The sequence below is a fragment of the Carcharodon carcharias genome, chromosome 3 (genome assembly GCF_017639515.1).
Source record: "Carcharodon carcharias isolate sCarCar2 chromosome 3, sCarCar2.pri, whole genome shotgun sequence".
Taxonomy (NCBI): Eukaryota; Metazoa; Chordata; class Chondrichthyes; order Lamniformes; family Lamnidae; genus Carcharodon; species Carcharodon carcharias.
The window spans coordinates 223,828,434-223,848,669 of record NC_054469.1 but is presented as its reverse complement, the minus strand read 5'-3'; the positions used below and the strand labels follow the sequence as shown (position 1 = coordinate 223,848,669).

Here is a 20,236-nt window from a genome sequence, read left to right as displayed (position 1 = left end):
TACGTTGTCACATTGTATTAACAACTATGAGAAGTCCATTATATGCAGAAAGTCTTTTAATAGCTCATACCTGTAAGATCAATAATTTTAGTTTTAATCTGTAAAATCATGGTCTGTCATTCGCTATTTACTGGAATGTTCTTTGTTATCCTTGTTTGGTGGCACTCTAAGTGGTTGGGTATATGGTTGAGGAACAAAGTACATCTGGATTGGCTCATAGAACAGGTCAGTCATTTTCAGAAGCATAACAATGACATTCAGTCCTGATTAACCGTAATTTCCTGCACCAGAATATTAGGAAGACCAAAGCCATCACCTTTGGCACCCGACACAAAATCTGGGCCCTTACCACTGGCTAGACCTCTTCTCCGGGCGCTCTTTTGAGCTGAACCAAATTGTTGACAATCTTGGAGTCTTCTTTGACCCCCAAACTGAGATTTTCATCCCATATCCTCTCCATTGCAATGACCTCCTACTTCCATCTTGATATCATTGCCTATCGTCATCCTTGCATCTCCCCTCCATGGTCCAATTCCTCAAATTCCCTCCCAAAATTCTTTGTCACGCTTGCCCCCTATGTTTCTTCAAAGCCTTCCTCAAAGCTTAACTTTTAATCATCCTTCATAATAACTCTCTTGGCCTTATAATTTTTTCCTTGTACCTCTGTGAAGAACATTGGAATGTTTTTACTACGCTGAGTGTGCTATTTGAAGCTGTTGTCATTTTACCTCCCTCAATAGGAGGTGTCTGTTAATAATAAATTTTTATACCACCACATGAAAAAATGCAATTAAATAGTACCTTCATATTGGAATGAGTTAGAAACTCAGGTGATATTTGTAAGCCTCTTGTTATTTTGAGTGTAAATGCAGAGAGCTTATGGATTTATTCATCTCCAAGACCACTGTGTAACTGGCTTTCTGGCAATCTTCACCTGACCAAGTAACTACTCATTCTACCTGTGATTCCCTTCTTGCTCTGCAACTTCTCTCTAGCTTGCCACGGCACTGCACAAGGTCAACTCTTCCACGAGAACAGTTTACTTCTCCCTTAAACCCTTCCTTGGTCACTCCCTGACTGCATCATTTCCTTTCTCGGTCTCATTCTTGCTGCTGCTGTCAATAGCTCCCTTTACACAGACGCTTTCCTTTCCCTTTCAAAAATGTTTAGCACAAACTTATTTGATTGTCATTCTTGTATGGAGGTTATATTCTGAGCATCCTGTGGGGGTACTATTTGTATAAAAATTGTTAAGATCTGTTGACAAGCTGCCAACAATAAATACTCCCTTGAGAGGTCTATCAAATTAGACTATTAATGTTTTGAACATTCCTTTTGAAAAAAGATATTTTCAGTGCCATAGCTTATCTAACAATATTTTAAATATGTTGATTTCAAATAAAATGTGACACTAAAATAGTTGTTTTTAGGTCCTTTTTATAGACTGTAAGATTTTAATTACAGTCATTATGTTTTCATAAATGTATTAAGGCAGTAAACTGTCTGGCAGCTGGGCAAGACCATAACCTATTGTGATGGTAACACTCAACTATCACGTAGACCTACCCATCCTTTCACTTGATTGGTTAGTAAACCCCTTATGTGTAATCAGTTCCAGTGTGATCATAGATCTCAAAGTTTATTACTGAATTTAGGTTGTGGTTTCCAACATGCACAGCAGGCTTAAAACAGTGACAGAAAGGAAAATGCTGGATGATTTCGAGGTAACTTCAGCTATTTAAATCATGTTTTTAAACATGTAAGTAAGTTGTTCTAATGGTAATTAATCGCTCTCATAGCACCAAGACATTATTATCAGACCTGCTTAGTTCTGCTTTGACTGTTTGCAGATCTCACTCAACATACTATGAGTTCTACTCTGATTATAAATCTCTGGGCTCAGACTAGTAATCATATTACAACTTCCACCATAAATAGCAGACTGGGTGAAGGGGAAAAATACAACACAATCTTTGAGGTGAGACAATATTAAGTGGGGAGGTTTTTGTGTGTGTCAGCTGAGCTCATTTGTTATAATTCTTGTGTCTGACTCAAAAAATTGTTGGTTTGAGCCCCATTGGAGCATAAACCAGACTGGCACTCTGCTACAGTTCTGCAACAGTGCTGCATTGTTGCATGTGTTGTACTTCAGATGAAACTGCGAGCAGTAAGAGTTCTCATGGTGCAGTTCATAAAAGAGCAGAAACTTTCCATGTGCCTCAACCAACATCATTGGAAAAAGATTAGCTGGCCATTCATTCGACAACAACATTAAGTTACATTTATATATTGCCTTTCAATGCAGCAAAATATCACAAGATGCCTATCAAGATGCAAATAAAAACATTTTTTCCACTGAGCCACATAAGGACATTTAAGGACAGTTGACCAAAAACTTGGGGCAGTGTTTAATGTAGTCAGAGGGGTTCTCACCTACTGGCCAGAGAGCTGGCGAGAGACCTGCGTGGCCTCCTTTGGAAAAGGTTTGCTGAATTAAGTGCCACTCGGGTACTTAAGTGGACAGCGCAGGCCTTCCCCAGAATCAAGGACACCAGGGCAGAAATCCCGCCCCCTGAGAGCTGTGGGCCAATCAGAGGCTGGCAGCTGTGCCTTGCTCGGAGTGCCACTCAGCAGGCAGTGGGAGTTGCCGGTGAAGCGCCCACCCCAGGCCCAGGATTGCTGAGGGACCCAGGCACATCTGAGTGATGAAGTGAGGGGTTTGTGGAGGAGTGGAGTTGGCAGCAAGGGCAGAGGGATGGCTCTCAGCAAGCATCCCTGCCCCCCACCCCCAGTCCCAATGTCAGGTCCCTCGATCGGACACTGAATATCTGACAATGAGAGACTACCCAACCCCCAACACCTGAAGCCCGCAGGCAACTGCGACACAGTTTGCTTTTTGGACTCCCACATAGTGAGGCCCCTGCCGACCACTGGGTTAATACTAGGGATGATGGAATGAGGCCTTTTAACTGGGCATTAATTGTGCACTTAAGGGCCTTAATTGGCAGTGGGGTGGGAAGGCCATTCATGAGCCTTCCTGCCACAGACTTAATCAGGGCAGAGCTGGGAAAGTGGGGGCCCTCCCTGCCACCCTACCTCCCGATTTAAACAGTCCCCACCACTAAACTTGCCTCGGAGTAGAGTATTAAATTCCACCCCTAGTCAAGGAGATAGGCTTTCTGAAGTGTCTTAAAGGAGGAGGGAGAGGCAGAGAGATTTAGGAGGCTTCCAGAACTTGGGGCCAAGGTAGCTGAAGGCACAACTACCAATGGTGAAGTGATTAAAATCAGGGAAAAGCATAGTGATCTTGTAGATCAATCGTGGGATCTTGCTGTGCACAAGATGGCTGCAGCATATGTTTCCCTGGTAAGAGTGACTGGATGCCATAGTAGTTCCCTGTCTGCAAAATGCCTTGGATGTCTCTAAGAAAGGGGCTAAAATGTCACATGAATGTAATTATTTTGTTGGGTGAGATTGAGAGCCAGCTTTCATGCAGGAATTACAAGTGGAAAGGAGAAATAGGATTTTGGAGTATTTTGGAATGCTCCAAATTACTAATTCAGTAATATTTGGGAATTTTTTTATATCTACTCATTTTGGAAGAGACTTACTATTTTTTTCCCAGTTTGTTAAAAAGACATCATTACCAGGTGGATTCCTGTGCAATCTGTAAATTACTTATTATTCACCTCACACCATTGGGATGAGATAGTAGATCAAGGCAGGATGGAAATACTCCATTGAGAGGGTTACCAAGCCAGTAGCTTAGATTTCCTCAAGGCAAAATTATACCAAACATCTAGACGTGAAAGACGTGATCAGACATACACACTAAGATAGCAGGAAGATGCACCGTTATAATTCTTGCGTCTGACTCACAAGGTTGTTGGTTTGAGCCCTGCTTGAAGCATATGGTAGTTTGGCATTTCACTGCAGTACTGCAGGAGTGCTTTCCCCAGTGCAAACAAAGGAAAAAGGACAGAGACCCACGACACAGGACTTCCATGCCCTCCACACTGCTGGGGTACTTCTGAGGGTCTCCTGAAAGCATGCTTGGAAATCAGCAGCAATTGGCTTTCCTTCCCCTGTTTCAAAGCAGAAGGCTTGGATCCTGGGCTGCGGATATGTTGGATTTAATAAATTGACCTGTTTCCAGAAGCATGGGGGTTTGGTTCAGGCCAGATCAGGCACTCTGCTTTTGAGATTGATTTCGGATATAAAATGTATATGCATGTAATTAAAATAACAAACAACGCCCCTTGATCAGAATGCTTTGCAGACCTGTTAAATCCTTTTTTGATGTTAGATACAGCAAACTAAGTGGCCATTGAAGAAAAGGGGAAAACAGTTAGTTTTATTTTATTTGTTGCAGATGAATAAATAATAACCTGGCCCAAATGCCACTGTTGGATATTCAAGAATATTGAAGAATTATTATTGACAGATTAGCCTTTAACAACTTTTCAACCAGATATGAGGCTTTATTCCCTCTAGTGCTGTCCTGCTTGATGTTTATATGGATTAACCTGGAACAAGAAACAATCCAGTTTCACAGTATTTCTCCTGTTGAGAAGGTAATGAGAAACCCATTGTTTTGAAATTGGTGGTTTACTAAACATTATAAACAATGTCACATTGTATGATAGTCCCTGCAAAAACATGATTGTATTTATATAAACAGATCCACAGAGGGAGAAGGATTATGTGTGTTGTTCCAAAAATACAAATCAGCAATATTGGTATTTAACATTAAACAGTCTTGTGACAATGCATATCACAATGTGACCTCAACATGAACATTTCTAGTTGTTGACCGATCTGTGTTGGCCATTGCTTTTTCCATTTATTGGGCACATTGGCTTAATAGTGTATACCTGAATGCTTCCTTAGACCCACTGTGAATCAGCCGTCACAAATGGACCTCCAAGAGCTGCAGAAACGCAGAGCCGGGGGTGTTGGGGAGGAGGTGGGTAGGGGTGGGAGGGAGGTGGGTAGGGGTTGGGGGGATGGTGGGGAATGGGGTGAAGTGGGGGGGGAAGGGGCGGTGGCTGCGGGTGGAGATACATAGTAGTACCTCAGTGTGTTGTTGCATTGTTACTTTTAAACCAATTCATAGCTGGGCCAGAGATGATGAAGTACTCATGGAGAGAGACGTGCAGTTTCAAGTCCGTCACTGATCTGATTTCCTGACGTCTGCTGCTCTCCCATGGGGAGGCACTGAATGGAGGACAGATGCTCTCCCCGCAGGGAAGCTGGGAAAACAATATGGGGAGTCACTCTTGTACAACTTCTGGCAGTTGGTTAATGGCATTGGCAGTGCTTCAAAAGACAGATCATTCCAGAGGTGAGGGGGTGGGAGGCGAACTGGTGATTGGAAAAACAAAATTAGGTCTGTGAGGACAGCAAAAAGACAATAAGGTTTAAAAATGAGAGCGAGACTGCTGAAGAAGATATCAGGGGTGAGAAACACTATCTAGTCAAGAGCACACGTTCCAATCACCCAGCTCAAGCTACAGTCTACTTGCAATTTCCCAGGGCTTGAACAGTCAGAAGCATGACAGTGATTTCTATTAATAGGTTTAACAAATTTGCGTTCCCCGCATAGAACTCACTGCTGCAGGAACCTGCATTACGAATTTGGATGCGGAGGGGAGGGCACACTTCACAATGGTTCATCTAATTAAAATTCATTCATACTGACCTCCGCACTCGAATTCCTGATCCGCAGTCCCTGTCAAGTGAAGTCTATGCCGGAAGCACCAGCTGATAAAATCTGTTCCTACTGGGTAAAAAAAATGACAAATATTCTAAAATAATTTCAAAAGTAAACATGAAACAAATCCTAAAGTAAAACAAACTAGTATTTCTGAGCTTATTTCAGGCAAGCAGATTGATGAGTCCATTTTTAACTCACTCACTGGACAGAGGGTGGTTATTAAAATTGCTGCAAACTTGTCTGTATTCAACTTAATGAATAGTTGAATGAATAGGTGAGTGAGTTCAGTGGTAAGATTCTTTATAAATTACAGGGACAGGATACAGGTCAGTAACAACTTGAACATTGAGTCATTACTGCCTTGTATCTGTAATTTACCTGTAATCTGTACCTGTAATTTATAAAGGATTTTACCACTGAACTCACTCAGCTATTTTATTCCCAAATATTGTGTAGTTAAATACAGAACCTGTCACCATGTGGCATTGTTTAGGTATGAAATCAGGGGCGAACTCCGGGAACTAGTTTTTCAGGCCTTGGCAACCATGTTAGGGGGGATCTGCTTTCGCTGTCTCCAATTTGCTGTCCCATACCTGCCTGTGAGTGTGAGGGTCTGCCCCATGAGCACAACACTGGTAGATCAGCCCTAATGTAAAGTCACCATGACAGCAAGAAAAAAAGAAAACAAGCAGTTTGTTAATCTACAGTGTCACATCAGTTGGATACAAGTTGCAATAAGGCACCCTAAAAACTGTACAGTGCCCTAAACAGGCTGCCTTCAAGCATTGTGTCCAGTTTTGGTCATCAAGAAATATGGAAAACATTCAAGCTATGGAGTTTGTACAGAGTGGAACCATGAGAAGAGACTGAAGAAACTGAAGGTCCTTATGCTTAATAAGAAGCAACTCCAAGGGGTACTCGACATTTAACAGCATAGCTAAGATTAAACTAGAGCATTATTTCAAGGTGTGCCAGGATACAGTACAGTACGGGAACAAAAAGAATCCAGCTCAGAACTGTCAAAGGGCAATTTAGGACGATGTCAGGAAGAATTTCACATAAAGAGTGATCAACACTCCGAATGGTCTTCTAGGTAAATTGAATTTGAATTAAAACTCTAGATTAATTCAAGAGACAGTTCATTCTACTGACCAAGAGCAAAGTACTTTCTTGTTTATTCTGGATGGAGAAACCAAGGTGGGCTGAATGGCCTCCCTCATTTGTATTACAATGTGGTTATTCGTAAGGGAGACACCAATCAATCATCTATTCCTTCATTTAATACTTCCAATAATATAGATTGACACGATGTTCCAGTCATGCTATTTATTTCTAGCACTGAGATTTGCTTCCATTCCGCAGTTATCCATGATAAATTTTGCCCAGAAGGCAGACAGAACACAGGTTCGATACCTCGGACTGGATGACATAAGGCGGTCATATTTCTTTGTATCCTTCTGCATTTAGCTTCTAGGTTTGTGATTATATTAAGATATTTGTTTCTAGTTAATCATTCAAAGCTTGAAAATTACAATTCTAAACCAAGTAGCCGAAGGTCCTAGATTGACCAACTGTGTATATAAATATTTATGTAACCAGAAACAAAGGCAGACAACCCTATCTCTTTGGAAAACATTAAGGAGCCACTGGGGGCCGCTGAGAGCTTAGCTGCCACTGGGGCCTGGAATTTAGGACAGAACTGCCAGATTCCTATTTAAAGTGCAGCTCAAATTCTGTTGGGAGAGATGTATGTTGCTGTGTGTTCTGAGGCCCCCGTCCTCTCATAGAGTCAAAAGGGCATTTCTGGGGCAATTTGTGGGCTGTCCCAGAAATTCCTCTAATTATCCCTCGTTTGAACCTAAAGAAACTCTTGCCAGCTGAGACCAGGCGGTGAGAGTTCATTTGGCAGCCTTATTTCGGGTCCCAGGATAAATGTGAACAATCCCGGAAGGAATCAATTAGCATATTCTAAAAAAAAAACAAAGCCCAGAAGAAGTAGGTGATAGGCTAAAGTACACTTGCCTTCAGCTCTTCGTAAGGCTCATAACTGTTCCGGTTGTCCTTGCGATAGAGGAGGTGAGGAGCCTCTGTCGCACCCTACAGCAGTGGGCCACTCACCCCAAGTATTTAATAGAGTTCATTTCTACAGTTTTGAATTGGATCTGCCTCTTATTTCCATGCATGGCTGGAACTTCCAATTCACCTGTGGTGCAGCACACACAGCATCTTGGGGCCAAAATTTGTGGTCTGCTTCACCTTTGCGCTGCCAGGATTTATGCCATTTCCCCTCATTTGCTGTTGAAATTAAACAGGGCTCCTCAGTGGCTTGTTGAGGTTATACATCGAGTAGTTGAGCCGTGTAGACCATGAACATCCTGGCTTTGTGCTGTGTTAGCTGGTCTCAGCCATGGTAGTAATGCTATGATTGCTCTTCAAAGAAACTGCCAGTGTTCCTCCTCCCGTTCACTATCCAGACACCCCAACTGGAAGTTCATGTGCGTGTGTTTGGGTGTGTGTGAAGGCTGGTTGAGAGCAGTATTAGGCTCTGCTGTGATGCTTCATACCTGCCTTCACTTTGGTTGTGGCTTGCATGTAAGCAATGACAAGAAGCTGATACTTTACTTGCATGTAAGCAATGACAAGAAGCTGATACTTTACTTGCATGTAAGCAATGACAAGAAGCTGATACTTTACTTGCATGTAAGCAATGACAAGAAGCTGATACTTTACTTGCATGTAAGCAATGACAAGAAGCTGATACTTTACTTGCATGTAAGCAATGACAAGAAGCTGATACTTTACTTGCATGTAAGCAATGACAAGAAGCTGATACTTTACTTGCATGTAAGCAATGACAAGAAGCTGATACTTTACTTGCATGTAAGCAATGACAAGAAGCTGATACTTTACTTGCATGTAAGCAATGACAAGAAGCTGATACTTTACTTGCATGTAAGCAATGACAAGAAGCTGATACTTTACTTGCATGTAAGCAATGACAAGAAGCTGATACTTTACTTGCATGTAAGCAATGACAAGAAGCTGATACTTTACTTGCATGTAAGCAATGACAAGAAGCTGATACTTTACTTGCATGTAAGCAATGACAAGAAGCTGATACTTTACTTGCATGTAAGCAATGACAAGAAGCTGATACTTTAAAGAGAGATGGAGAAGAGGAGAAAATTAGTGTGGGGAGAGACATGGGAATTGAAGAATTTTACATCTTAGGTCAACTTAAAAACGGGTTACAAAAGCTTATATTAAATAGAAATATCTCATCAGATTCAGGTTATGCAGGCGGTTGTGTTGAATGGCGGAGCAGGCTCGATGTGCTGTGTGGTCCACCCCTGCACCTGTTTCTTCTGTTCTTATGTCAGCTGTGCTGCATTTAATCTCCATGAAAGTCGTTCTGTTCCAGGCCACTTGTCGTCCTCGTTTTTGTGAATTGTTTGATTTTGAGCTCCAAGTTGCATTTAAACTAATTCAGAGTTTTGAACATGTCATTGACTAATCTGCAGTATTTTGGTTTTGATATGACTGTAAAGCTAGTGGCTAATTATAGTGTTGCATAATTCAAGTACAGTGAGAATTACTTCAAATCAAATTGTTGATGTCTGATTTTCCTTATCTGGGAAATATGTAAGATTTTCTTCATTGTGACAGCTTTCTTTGGGACTGGAAATATAGCTTCTATCAACAGGTAATCTGGACAGTTTTATATTATCTCAGTGAACGATTTCAAATAGTTACCGCCTTGTGCGCAGACAAGAAATGCTTTAAGTTTAAGAAGTTACGATCATAGAATTCTTGCATTGAATTCATGTAATTCACATCATTGTACATATTCTACACTTCTGATTTATAGCATTTAGGATTAGAAATTCAGACTATATTTTTAGATTATATGAAGAAATCATTGTGGATATATGAAATATGAAAAGGTGAGTACTCAATTTAAAACTCCTGTTCCACATTTTCTGAAGGGGGTTGGTTCAAGGAGCAGAATAATGTATTTACAAATAAACACATGTTCCAATGTAGCTTTATCCTTTGTTATCTCATTCCAGTTTTGATCCTGCATCAGTCTACTGCTTCTTGACTGTTTTCAATCCTTTCGTAATGGGAGCATTAATGATGTGGAAGGTCAGTATATTCAGCCTAATGTGCAGAAAATCTCTGGTTTCATAGATTATTAAAGGTCACACTCATTTTTCCCTGTTAAGATAATTACAGATAAGGAAGTTCACTCAGCATGTTTAATTTACTCAACCAGAAGTACCCTACGATACCACCCATTGCAGCATTCATTTGTTTCTTAAATGCTTCTGAGTTTTTCATATCCGTTCTCACACCTGGGAGTCCATTCTATATTTTCAATAATCTGTACATGAACAGAACTTCCAGATATTAACTTTGCTTCACCTGACGGACATATTGAGGTAGCTACATCACCACCTATAAACCCTGGCAGCAGGATAGTGGTGTCTTCTGTGACCCCTTCCGCCTTGGACCACATGTTGGCCCTGCGCCCCTTGTGCCTGCGCCTCTCCTCCCACAGGTGACGACACCTGGCCTTCTGGCCCTCTCTTCCTCCTCAGAGGAGGTGCCTCCAGCGGAGACCACAATCCCCTTACCAGGGTAAGGGAAGGCAGTCTGATACCTGGAAGGGCCCATGCCGTGTGAACCCTCTGAGGGCCTGGAAAACAACACTGACAGGAGGCAGTAGGTTCAAATGAGTAAAAGATCAGCCCCGAGTGTGTGGGTGGACACCCCATGCCACATTCACTCTTTACTCCCTGGGTGGAACCACAGGAGATGAATTAGTCAGTCCAAACTCTTCCTTTTACTCATTTGAACCTATTGCCACCCCCCGTCCTATTCCCATAATTAAGATAAAGTAATATTCTGGACACCAATTGTCAACGACTTTAGGTAGCCCGTGCGATTTTTTTTTGGTCGTCGCGCGGGCAAAACGGGCAGGTGGGCAGGCCTCCATTTGCAAAACCTCATCCACGGGTGGGATAAGAGGGGTCAGTGGCCTTGTCAAAGTGGTTAACGAGGAATGCAGGTTGCTGCTGGTTGCTTCTGTGAACAGGACAACTTCATCTCGCTTCAGAGCTGCATTCAGAGATTTTTGAGGCTTCAGTTCAGGGCTCAGTGTTGTTTTCCAGGCCCTCGGAGGATTCACACCGCGTGGGCCCTTCCAGGTATCAGACAGCCTTCCCTTACCCTGGTAATGGGGATTGTGGTCTCCGCTGGAGACATCTCCTCTGAGGAGGAAGAGAGAGCCAGAAGCGGGAGGAGGCCAAGTATCCCTTCCCAGCTTCCAGGGGAGTGAGCTGTGGGAGGAGAGGCGCAGGCACAAGGGGTGCAGGGCCAACATGTAGTCCAAGGCGGAAAGGGCTGCAGAAGATGCCACTTTCCTGCCGCCAGGGTTTACAAACGGTGATGCAGCTACCTCAATGTGTCCGACATGCAATGCTGAAGGAGGTTCCATCTCTCAAAAGAGACAGTGACCTCCATTTGTCAGAGGATCGGCTCTGAGATCAGCTCCGACTGTGTGGGTGGACACCCTATGCTAGTGACATTGAAGGTCACAGTGGCCCTCAACTTCTATGCCTCAGGCTCTTTCTAGGGCTCAGTGGGAGATCTGTGTGGAGTCTCCCAATCAGCTGTCCACAGTTGCGTAAAGCTAGTGACAGAGCTAGTGACGCTCTGTTCAGGCAGGCATTGACTTTCTTTCATTACCATACGGACGAGGCCAGCCAGGCGGAGCGAGCCAGAGGCTTCGCAGTGATTTCTGGGTTACCCCACGTCCAAGATGCAATCGACTGCACACGTGTCCATCAAGCCACCAGTGGGTGAGCCGGGAGCCTTCGTCAACAGGAAGGGATTCCACTCCATGAACGTTCAGGTAGTATGTGACCACAGGATGCAGATTCTGCAAGTCTGTGCAAGGTACCCTGGCAGCTCCCATGACACTTACATCCTGAGGCACTCCCAGGTGCTGAGGCTCTTCAGTGCTCCAGCCCGGCTGGATGGATGGCTGCTGGGTGACAAGGGCTATTCCCTCAGAAGGTGGCTCATGACGCCTCTCCACCATCCAAGAACAGCGGCCGAGCAGCGGTACAATAGGAGCCACGGCGCCACAGTGGTAGAGAGAACCATAGGTCTTCTCAAGATGCCTGGACCATTCAGGGGGCATTCCGATACCCCCCAGAGTGTGTGTCACTGATAGTGGTTGCATGCTGCGCTCTCCACACTCTGGCATTGGCAAAGGGGGATGCACTGGAGGAAGAAGATCTTGACACAGCTGCACAGACAACAGATGATGAGTCCAGTAGTGAGTCCAAGGACGAGCACGGTGAGAACGCTGAGGGCATAGACTCTGACCTGGATAACCTCCAGGGAGGCAGGGGCACCTGGGATGCTTAACCGTAGTCACTTATTAAATTTAAAAACTGGCAACTTGCTAAAGTTAGATAATAAAAACTGTCTGTCCTGAGCCACAATGTTTTAATTTGTTCAGATTTTTTTTTCAAGCATACGTCCATTCTAGCTGCCCATTCGGGCTTTTGTTGTTTGACAAAATGACTCTTTGGTGAAATATATTTAACTGTTTTTTCACATTAATGGGAATATGCCATGCAGTTCCTCATGGAAGTGATGTGCACTTTTGGGAAATCTTATTTTGGGGTTTCATAACATTTCTTACCACTCCATTACCCCAGATACTCAGATACATTTTTGCTTTTCATTTAAGCTACTGACAATCATGCTCCTGTTTTTGTTAAACAGCTGAGGTGCCACTTAGGAACCGGGTATTCAGTAAGTGTCCATCAACAGCCAGCAATACATTGTCAGTGATCAAAATCTGTCACCGGTTTCATCTATCAAATCCGAGGAGTGGTTCAGTTTCTGTGTGAGGGCTCCAGGGCTTATCATTAATTGCCCTGAACAGCCACAGTTCTAGTGATTCATAATTCCCGTTGAAAAAAATGTTCTTTCGGGTTGATCAAATACTCCTACAGATGTGAAATACCAGTACTAAAAATGAGCGGTTAATTTCATTATTTATTTTAATGTACGTAATTATTATCCCTTTTACACTGGGAAGGTTCACAAATAAATATTTCATTTGCCAACTAAATCACTGAGGTTTCTTTTGTTGGTCGCATTTTGCTTTGCAAGGGATTAGGTAGTGTGGTAGTTCGATACTGGTCTTACACCCCTGCTACCCTGTGTTCAAATCCAGTGTCTACGAAATACCTCGCTGCACATTTCTCATATCAATTCCACTGACAAGTTGAAGACATGCAGTAGGTGCATTTTACATGTATTATAATCATTCCCTGTCTATCTTCAGGGAAAAATTCCATGTTTTGATTTTAAAGAATGCATAAAGACAGAAAATTCTCTAATGCTGAGCATGTCAGGCAGCATTGAGCACAAAGGAAGAAGGTGTAGTTGTTGCTCGGTTTCAAATTCTGCATTAACCCGTATAAGATAATTCTCCTTTGTCGATAGTCAAGAACATTGTACCAGATTTCTTCCCCTGGATTGTGTTAAAGAAAGAACTTGCATTTATATTGCGCCTTTCATGACCCAGTGCACTTTTACAGCTGATGAAATCACATGAGGGGACATGTTTTATAACATTTATAAGATCTTTAATGTTTTTTAAAACTCTTGTTCATCTCCCTGAGGCAGCTCTGTGCCTCAGGGAGAATTGCAAATGGCACTCGCGCGCATGCACAAGTTCACGCTTGCCTGGCTCACACTTAACCACCTCCCCTCACCCACCCTGCCAGCACAGGCAGCGCTGAGCGCTGCCACTCACCTTCCACACTGGGCGGGTCTTAATTGGCCCACCAGCGTGAAATTGCCTTGCTGCCCTGATCGCGGGTGGCGATCGGCTTCCTGCCCACCCTTGCCAAGCCCACCTGACATGGGTGAAATTCTGCCCCAGGAGCTACACTCAGGCAGAAGTGCTGAGCGCCCTGGTGAAAGACTCATGGAAAAACAAAATAGAATCACAAGTTAAAATTAATATTTACATTAACCTTTCAATCCTAATGATCTAACCTGCTATAAACAAAATACTCTGAGGATTTATAAAATATGATTATATCTCACTGTGATGTTGGCAATGACTCATGAATTACAAAGTTGATTATCAAACAACACCCTCTTGCTATTTGTACTAAATATTTATCCTCTCTTTGTACTGTAATTTCTGTCTTCAGTAAGGTGTTCAGTTTCTGTTGGGCTCCCTGCTAACACTTCTGATTGCTATAAAGAAGTGAATGTTGCGATCTTATCCTGTCAGATAGTGCAGAAAAGAAGCATCTTGATGTTGTGCTTGGAAAAGCCACAATTCCGTGTTTATAGTTGATTTGCCTATTTTATGTCATTTGAAGAACATTGACCATGACACCAAAAGTTATGTAATCTTTATTTTTTTGGGCAGTGGATATGTGAAGGTATTTACTGTGGTATAGAGCCAGAACCAAATGCAATATCTTACAATTTTTGCAGATACTAATTCCTTTTGTGATCGTGATGTGTGCATTCGAAAGTATTCAAGTTTCAACGCATTTGTCATCAAATAGGTACACCAAATTAAATCATGTATATTTTGTATAAGAATTTTTTTTGTGATGTACATTTTGAAATGTCACTGAAATTCATTGCCAGTGAATCTTTAATATATTTTCTCGTGTTCTTTCCCAATAGTTTATTTCTCATTGTGCTTGTCATCTCAGACATAATGGCTTTGGTGAGTTGCTGCTGATACTTAAATAATTAAACCGAGGTTGAACTACCTAGTGTGAGTGAAAACATGCTTTGTACCGCTCCACTTCTAGTCAGGCTAATATGAGATAAGGTTTGGAATTTTTAGTGTAGCACAACCTACCAAGAAGTTGGACCCAAATGTTGTACCCATTCCCCATCTCATTCTGCTGATGCAAAGTTACACTCGAATTTCCTGCAAATTGCATTAAAATATGGCCAGATGTAAAATTGATAGAAATCAGTGTAAATAATTGGGGCCCAAGGAAAGCATAAATTCAGAATATAAATGTCTTCATTTAGTTAAAACTAAAATTTGAACTAATTTAACCAACATTCCTGCCCATCAGACACAGCACATTTAAGAACCTGTAATTGGGGAAGATTTTCAGTTTTGATGTGACTTGAACTGATGCCATAAAAACATGCATTCAAAGAAACAGAGAGCAGGTTTCTGTAAAGATCTTTTTCTTTAAAAAAAAAAGACCATCAAATATAATAAAACACCAGAAAAATCATTTTGCTTTCAGCTGCAGCTGAAAATCTGGTTGTAGTTTGAAGAAAGTCTCTGAGCAAGCAGGAGACCATGTATACAGTCCTGTAACTTGTGGCTGAGGCCTGGCCGCTATTAGAAGCAAAGGGATCAATAGACGATCGTAAAAGACCAAGAAAATTTGGGAACCTTATATATGTGCACACAACACACTCATGCTCAATGTTCTGCAAGCTTTTAGGCTGGCATTTGATTTGCACCCTGATTGGGTGTATCCAGGTGCAACTACGCAAGAAATTGGAGGCCGAGATATCTAGGCTACTGCATTCTTACATAAAGAAGTTTTAAAAGCAGGAATCTGATTGGGACATTATTGTGCTCATTTAGGGAAAAATGCCTTTTAACATTTTGCAATGGATGGTAATTTTGGTGTTTGTCGTTAATCTACCATCACAGCATTTCTTCTTTCTGGTTAAAGACTATGGGAGCTGGCTGGACATTGGAACAAGGTATATACATCTTTTGCATTGGGTTTAAGGTTACTTAACATTTTTATTTATAGTATACATGTTTTGTATTGTGGACCTATTTATTCATATTTAATATGTATTGATAGATCTATATATGTATATAATGTATAATATATATGTATGCATATGCACACATTTGTTTTGTGAGATACATATCTTCAAATCTTTCAGAGCAGAAACTTTAGTATCACCTCCTTGATTCCCATCCACACCCCTTGCCACCACAATATTCCACTGCACTAATGTAAATATTGGCAAGACAATACTGAGGGTTTAACCTCACGGTAGTCAGTTTAACCTTTCAAAGAGGCTGGTTGTTTGTCAAATTTAGCATGCTGAAACATGAATCTTAACCACGCTTATATTAATTGCTGACGATGCATCTGTGTAAACGGAGTCGTATCAGAAGCACTGAAGGGGGTTGGATAATCCGTCTTGGATTTCATGCTAGTCTCAGTATGAATAGAGCATACGTTGGTTCTAACAAGTTATCTGACCTCTCTGAAAGAAACCAAGACTGTAAATGTTGCTTATTTAGAGCTGTTATTATGATCTTCCTGCAACACTTTTAGAATGGCAAAGATTCTGTGATGATTAGCATGTAGTTCTTTATTCATTATTTTATCGTAGCGGCCACACCTAATATACGTCAGATAAGGTATCAAAAATATTAACATCCCAAATGAAAGCACTCATTCAGTTGACCAAATATGACCTTTTTAATCCTTATTTATCTCCCAGTTTGCATCATCCTAGAGTCGAAGTTTTGTCATAATGTTTGCAAACTTCACTAGTTGCTCAAAACATTTTACTCAGCTGAATTAATGAGAGACTATCATTTTCTATTTTTAGGTTTTCCCAGTTAATTAAAGCCATGATTTGAGATGTGGCCCTTTATCCACCTTGGAGCTATGGTGTCGATACCAGCTAGCTCAGTAACAGCACTTCAATCACAAAGATTTAATTAATCAGGAAAGGTAACAGCCTGTGGCAGCAACAGTGCTGCTTTTCCTCTTCACCCTGCTCTATTCTGATCCAATTCCCTCCTTTTGCAGTTGCATCAGATTTAACCCCACTCTACCAAAGCCCCACTGTCACTCTTGCGAGTGCTATTCTTCATTGCTGTTAACCTGAAACCATAGAATTAACAGATGTAATATGACTCCAGTTTTGGAGAATTAGCAAGTTTGAGACAACAACAACTTGCTTTTATGTAGCACCTTTAACAAAGTAAAATGTCCCAGAATGCTTCACAGGAGCGTTATCAAACGAGATTTGAGACCGAGCCGCGTAAGGAAATATTAGGATAGCTGACTTAAAGATTAGCCAAATAGATAGGTTGTAAAGAGTGCCTAACAGGAGAATAGAGAGGCAAAAAGTAATCAAGTCCACTAACTTTGCAAATACCCCACCTCGGAAACACCAATAAAAGTTGCCTTTTGGCAGCTGGATTAAGAGTCAGTATGTTTAACAACTACTATGTAAATTAACAACACATTCAATGCCAATAAGGCCCAAAAAACTTGTTAAATTTTGGCAGGTGAATTTGGGTATAATATTGACTTCGGCCAATTGTATAAAACGGGCAATATTGAATCAGCTGCCTGTTATACCTCTCTTCCAGTTTTAATTTCTAAAGTCTCTGATTCAAAATCGTCCAAGGTCATACATTTACTCCCATTTTTATCTGTGTAAATTTTGGCGCAAAATATATTGCATAATTTCAGCTAGGATCATACACTGGACATCTTCAGGTCCTGTGCTGATGGGGGGAAGCTGCTCACCAACTCTTTCTTCTCCTGAGAACACTTTGCACACTTTTAATGGATTCCAGGCACAGGCTCACCCTCACTGCAGCTAAAAAAGACAAATTGCAGCTGCTCTTCAGACCCAGAATGTCATGAATCATCCCAGGAGGGGTGTGGTGGGGGTAGGGGGGGATGTAAGAGGGTGGTGGGGGAGGGGCAAGGAGGGGGTTAATGGTTGTATAATAAAAACTTTAAGCTGCCTCCATATCTTTGGTCTGTGAACCCAAACCTCCTCCCTACAAATTGACAGGGTTGGGGGGAACGGGGCGGTGGCAATCCATAACGTTCGTTTTCCTGAGCACCTTTGTGCTGAATCATCCAATGAACAGCTTCTAAGGAAAATGAGCTGGAAGACTTGGAAGTCTCTTTTATAATCCATTACAGTGCCAGCACTGGCCTGGCGACTACCTTAGACAATGACCCAGTTTTGCATTGTGCCAAAGCCTCAAGAAATCCCAGATAATAAAATGGGGGACGATGGCCTGATGTAATGGGTTCCTACCTCTTATTGCTATCTCAAGTTAATTCCCTAAGCAGAGGAAAGAAGACTTTATTTCACCCATGTTGACGTAATGCCATAAAAAACAATGTATAGCTGTTTCTGTGTAATGTTGATTGAATTGCAAACAGTCTTCCACAAATAAACTTCAGGCTTAGTTTTTTAGTACCACAGTGTGCATGCATTAGTATCATTCATATCAGTCTGTGACAATGAAGAGAATTGCTAAGAAAATGTATGAATTCGGAGGATCTTTGCCTATATAAGTGGCCATCTTTCTTGCCTGGTATGCCAAGCAGCAATGTAGAATGAGAATTGATCTGTAAGCCTCTCATAACTCATGGAAATTCACCCTTGGATATGGGAAGTGGAACTCACACCAGTGCCAAGACTAACATATTCCTGCCTTTCCCTTGGCATTAATAAGGCAATTGGTGTGGGGGAAAAAATTACAATTAATTAAAAAATTAATTTTAAAACTTAATTAAAAATTAATTACAATGAAGTGTAAAGAGCAGGGTCACTAGAGTAATAACTTAAAATATGATAGTGATAGCAGGATAGGTGATGTGTTGCTGCTGCAGCATGTGAGAGCCGCTGGACACCAAGGTGATCCAGAGCGAACACATCTGTAGTAAGGGTTTGCAGCTTAAGGAACTTTGGATCTGAATTGAGGAGCTGGAGTCCGAGCTGCCGACATTGCGCCGCATCAGGGAGGGGGAAAGTTACCTGGACACTTCGCTTCAAGAGGCGGTCACACCCTTCAGATTAGGTCATTCAAATTTGGTCTGTGATCAGGGACAGGAGGGTGTGACTGCAGGGGAGGCAGGTATGGGGACCCAGGGGGTAGAGTTTGAGGAGCTTCAGCCCCTGCAATTGTCCAACAGTTAGGAGGTTCTTGCAAGCTTTGTGGACGAGAGCAGGGACTGCAGGGACGATGAGCGAACTGACCACGGCACCATGGCACAGGGAACCATTCAAGTGGGGGGAGGAAATAGGAATGTGGTAGTGGTAGGGGACAGTATAATTAGGAGGATAGATACTGTTCTCTGCAGCCATGAGCAGGAGTCCCGAAGGCTGTGTTGCCTGCTAGGGTTAAGGACAGCCCCTCAGGGCTGGAGAGGAACTTGGAGTGGGAGGGGAGGGATCCAGTTGTCATCATCCAAGTTGGTACAAACGACATTGATAGTACAGGAAAGGAGATTATGCTGAAAGAATTTGAACAGTTAGGGGCTAAAATAGAGAGCAGAACCTCCAAGGTAATAATCTCAGGATTATTACCTAAGCCACGGGCAAACTGACATAGGGTAAATAAGGTCAAGAAATTAAATGCGTGGCTCAAAGTTTGGTGTGGGAGAAATGGGTTTCAGTTCATGGGGCACAGGCATCAGTACTGGAGTAGGAGAGAGCTGTTCCATTGCAGCGGGCTTCACTTGAACCATGCTGGGACCAGTGTCCTGGCAAATTGAATAACTAGGTCTGTAGAGAAGGCTTTTAACTAAATAGAGGGGGGAGGCTTCAGGAAAGGGAATATGTAGGCTTACAAAGCAAAAGGATATGGCAGCCTTGCAGGGCAGCCTAATAGGTAATATTACCCAGAGTGGGACAGGTATAGACAGAGTGTACAAACATTAAAAAAATTAGCAAATGGGCTCAAAGGGGGAAAGAAAGACAAAAATAATGGCTCTTTACTTAAATGCACGTAGCATTCGGAACAAAATAAATGAATTAATAGCACAAATAGAGTTTAATAGGTATGATTTTATAGCCATTACGGAGACATGGTTACAAGGAGATCAAAGCTGGGAACTAAATATTCAGAGGTACGTGACTTTTCAAAAGGACAGACATGAAGGAAAGGGTGGTGGGGTAGCTTTGTTAGTATGAGATGGAATAAGGAAGATAGCAAGAAATGATCTGGGACTGGAAGATGTAGAAACCATATGGGTGGAGGTAAGAAATAACAAGGGGAGGAAGACTCTGGTGGGAATAGTCTATAGACCTGTAGGACAGAGAATAAATCAGGAGATAATAAGGGCATGTAAAAAAGGCAGTACATTAATCATGGGTGACTTTAATCTTCATGCAAATTGGGAAAATCAAAATGGCAAAGGTAGCCACAAGGAAGAATTCATAGAGTGTATTTGGGACAGTTTCCTGGAACAATATTTATGGATCCAACCAGAGATCAGGCTGTTTTGGATCTGTTGACGTGTAATGAGGCAGGTTTAATAAATGATCTCAGAGTAAAAGATCCCCTAGGAAACAGTCACCACAACATGGTAGAATTTAGCATTCGGTTTGAGAGTGAGAAACTTGGGTCGGAAACAACTGTGTTATATTTAAGTAAGGGTAATTATAAAGGAATGAGGGCAGAGTTGGCTGAGGCAGACT

General features: G+C 42.0%; 1 protein-coding gene across 7 annotated transcripts in view; it reads left to right on the top strand.

Moving 5' to 3' along the window:
* The window catches only part of pign (phosphatidylinositol glycan anchor biosynthesis, class N), a 125,843-nt gene that overhangs the window by 99,836 nt on the left and 5,771 nt on the right, over positions 1 to 20,236 (top strand). For 5 of the 7 annotated variants that reach the window (XM_041184935.1, XM_041184934.1, XM_041184940.1 and 2 more), the window contains 7 exons: positions 4,472 to 4,574; positions 7,079 to 7,165; positions 9,364 to 9,419; positions 9,787 to 9,862; positions 14,258 to 14,331; positions 14,456 to 14,498; positions 15,462 to 15,514. In XM_041184935.1, the coding sequence (XP_041040869.1) occupies positions 4,472 to 4,574; positions 7,079 to 7,165; positions 9,364 to 9,419; positions 9,787 to 9,862; positions 14,258 to 14,331; positions 14,456 to 14,498; positions 15,462 to 15,514 (492 nt within the window). Of the gene's footprint in view, positions 1 to 4,471; positions 4,575 to 7,078; positions 7,191 to 9,363; positions 9,420 to 9,786; positions 9,863 to 14,257; positions 14,332 to 14,455; positions 14,499 to 15,461; positions 15,515 to 20,236 lie in introns of those variants that run through there. The other 2 variants (XM_041184938.1, XR_005942665.1) reach the window with 2 other exon arrangements.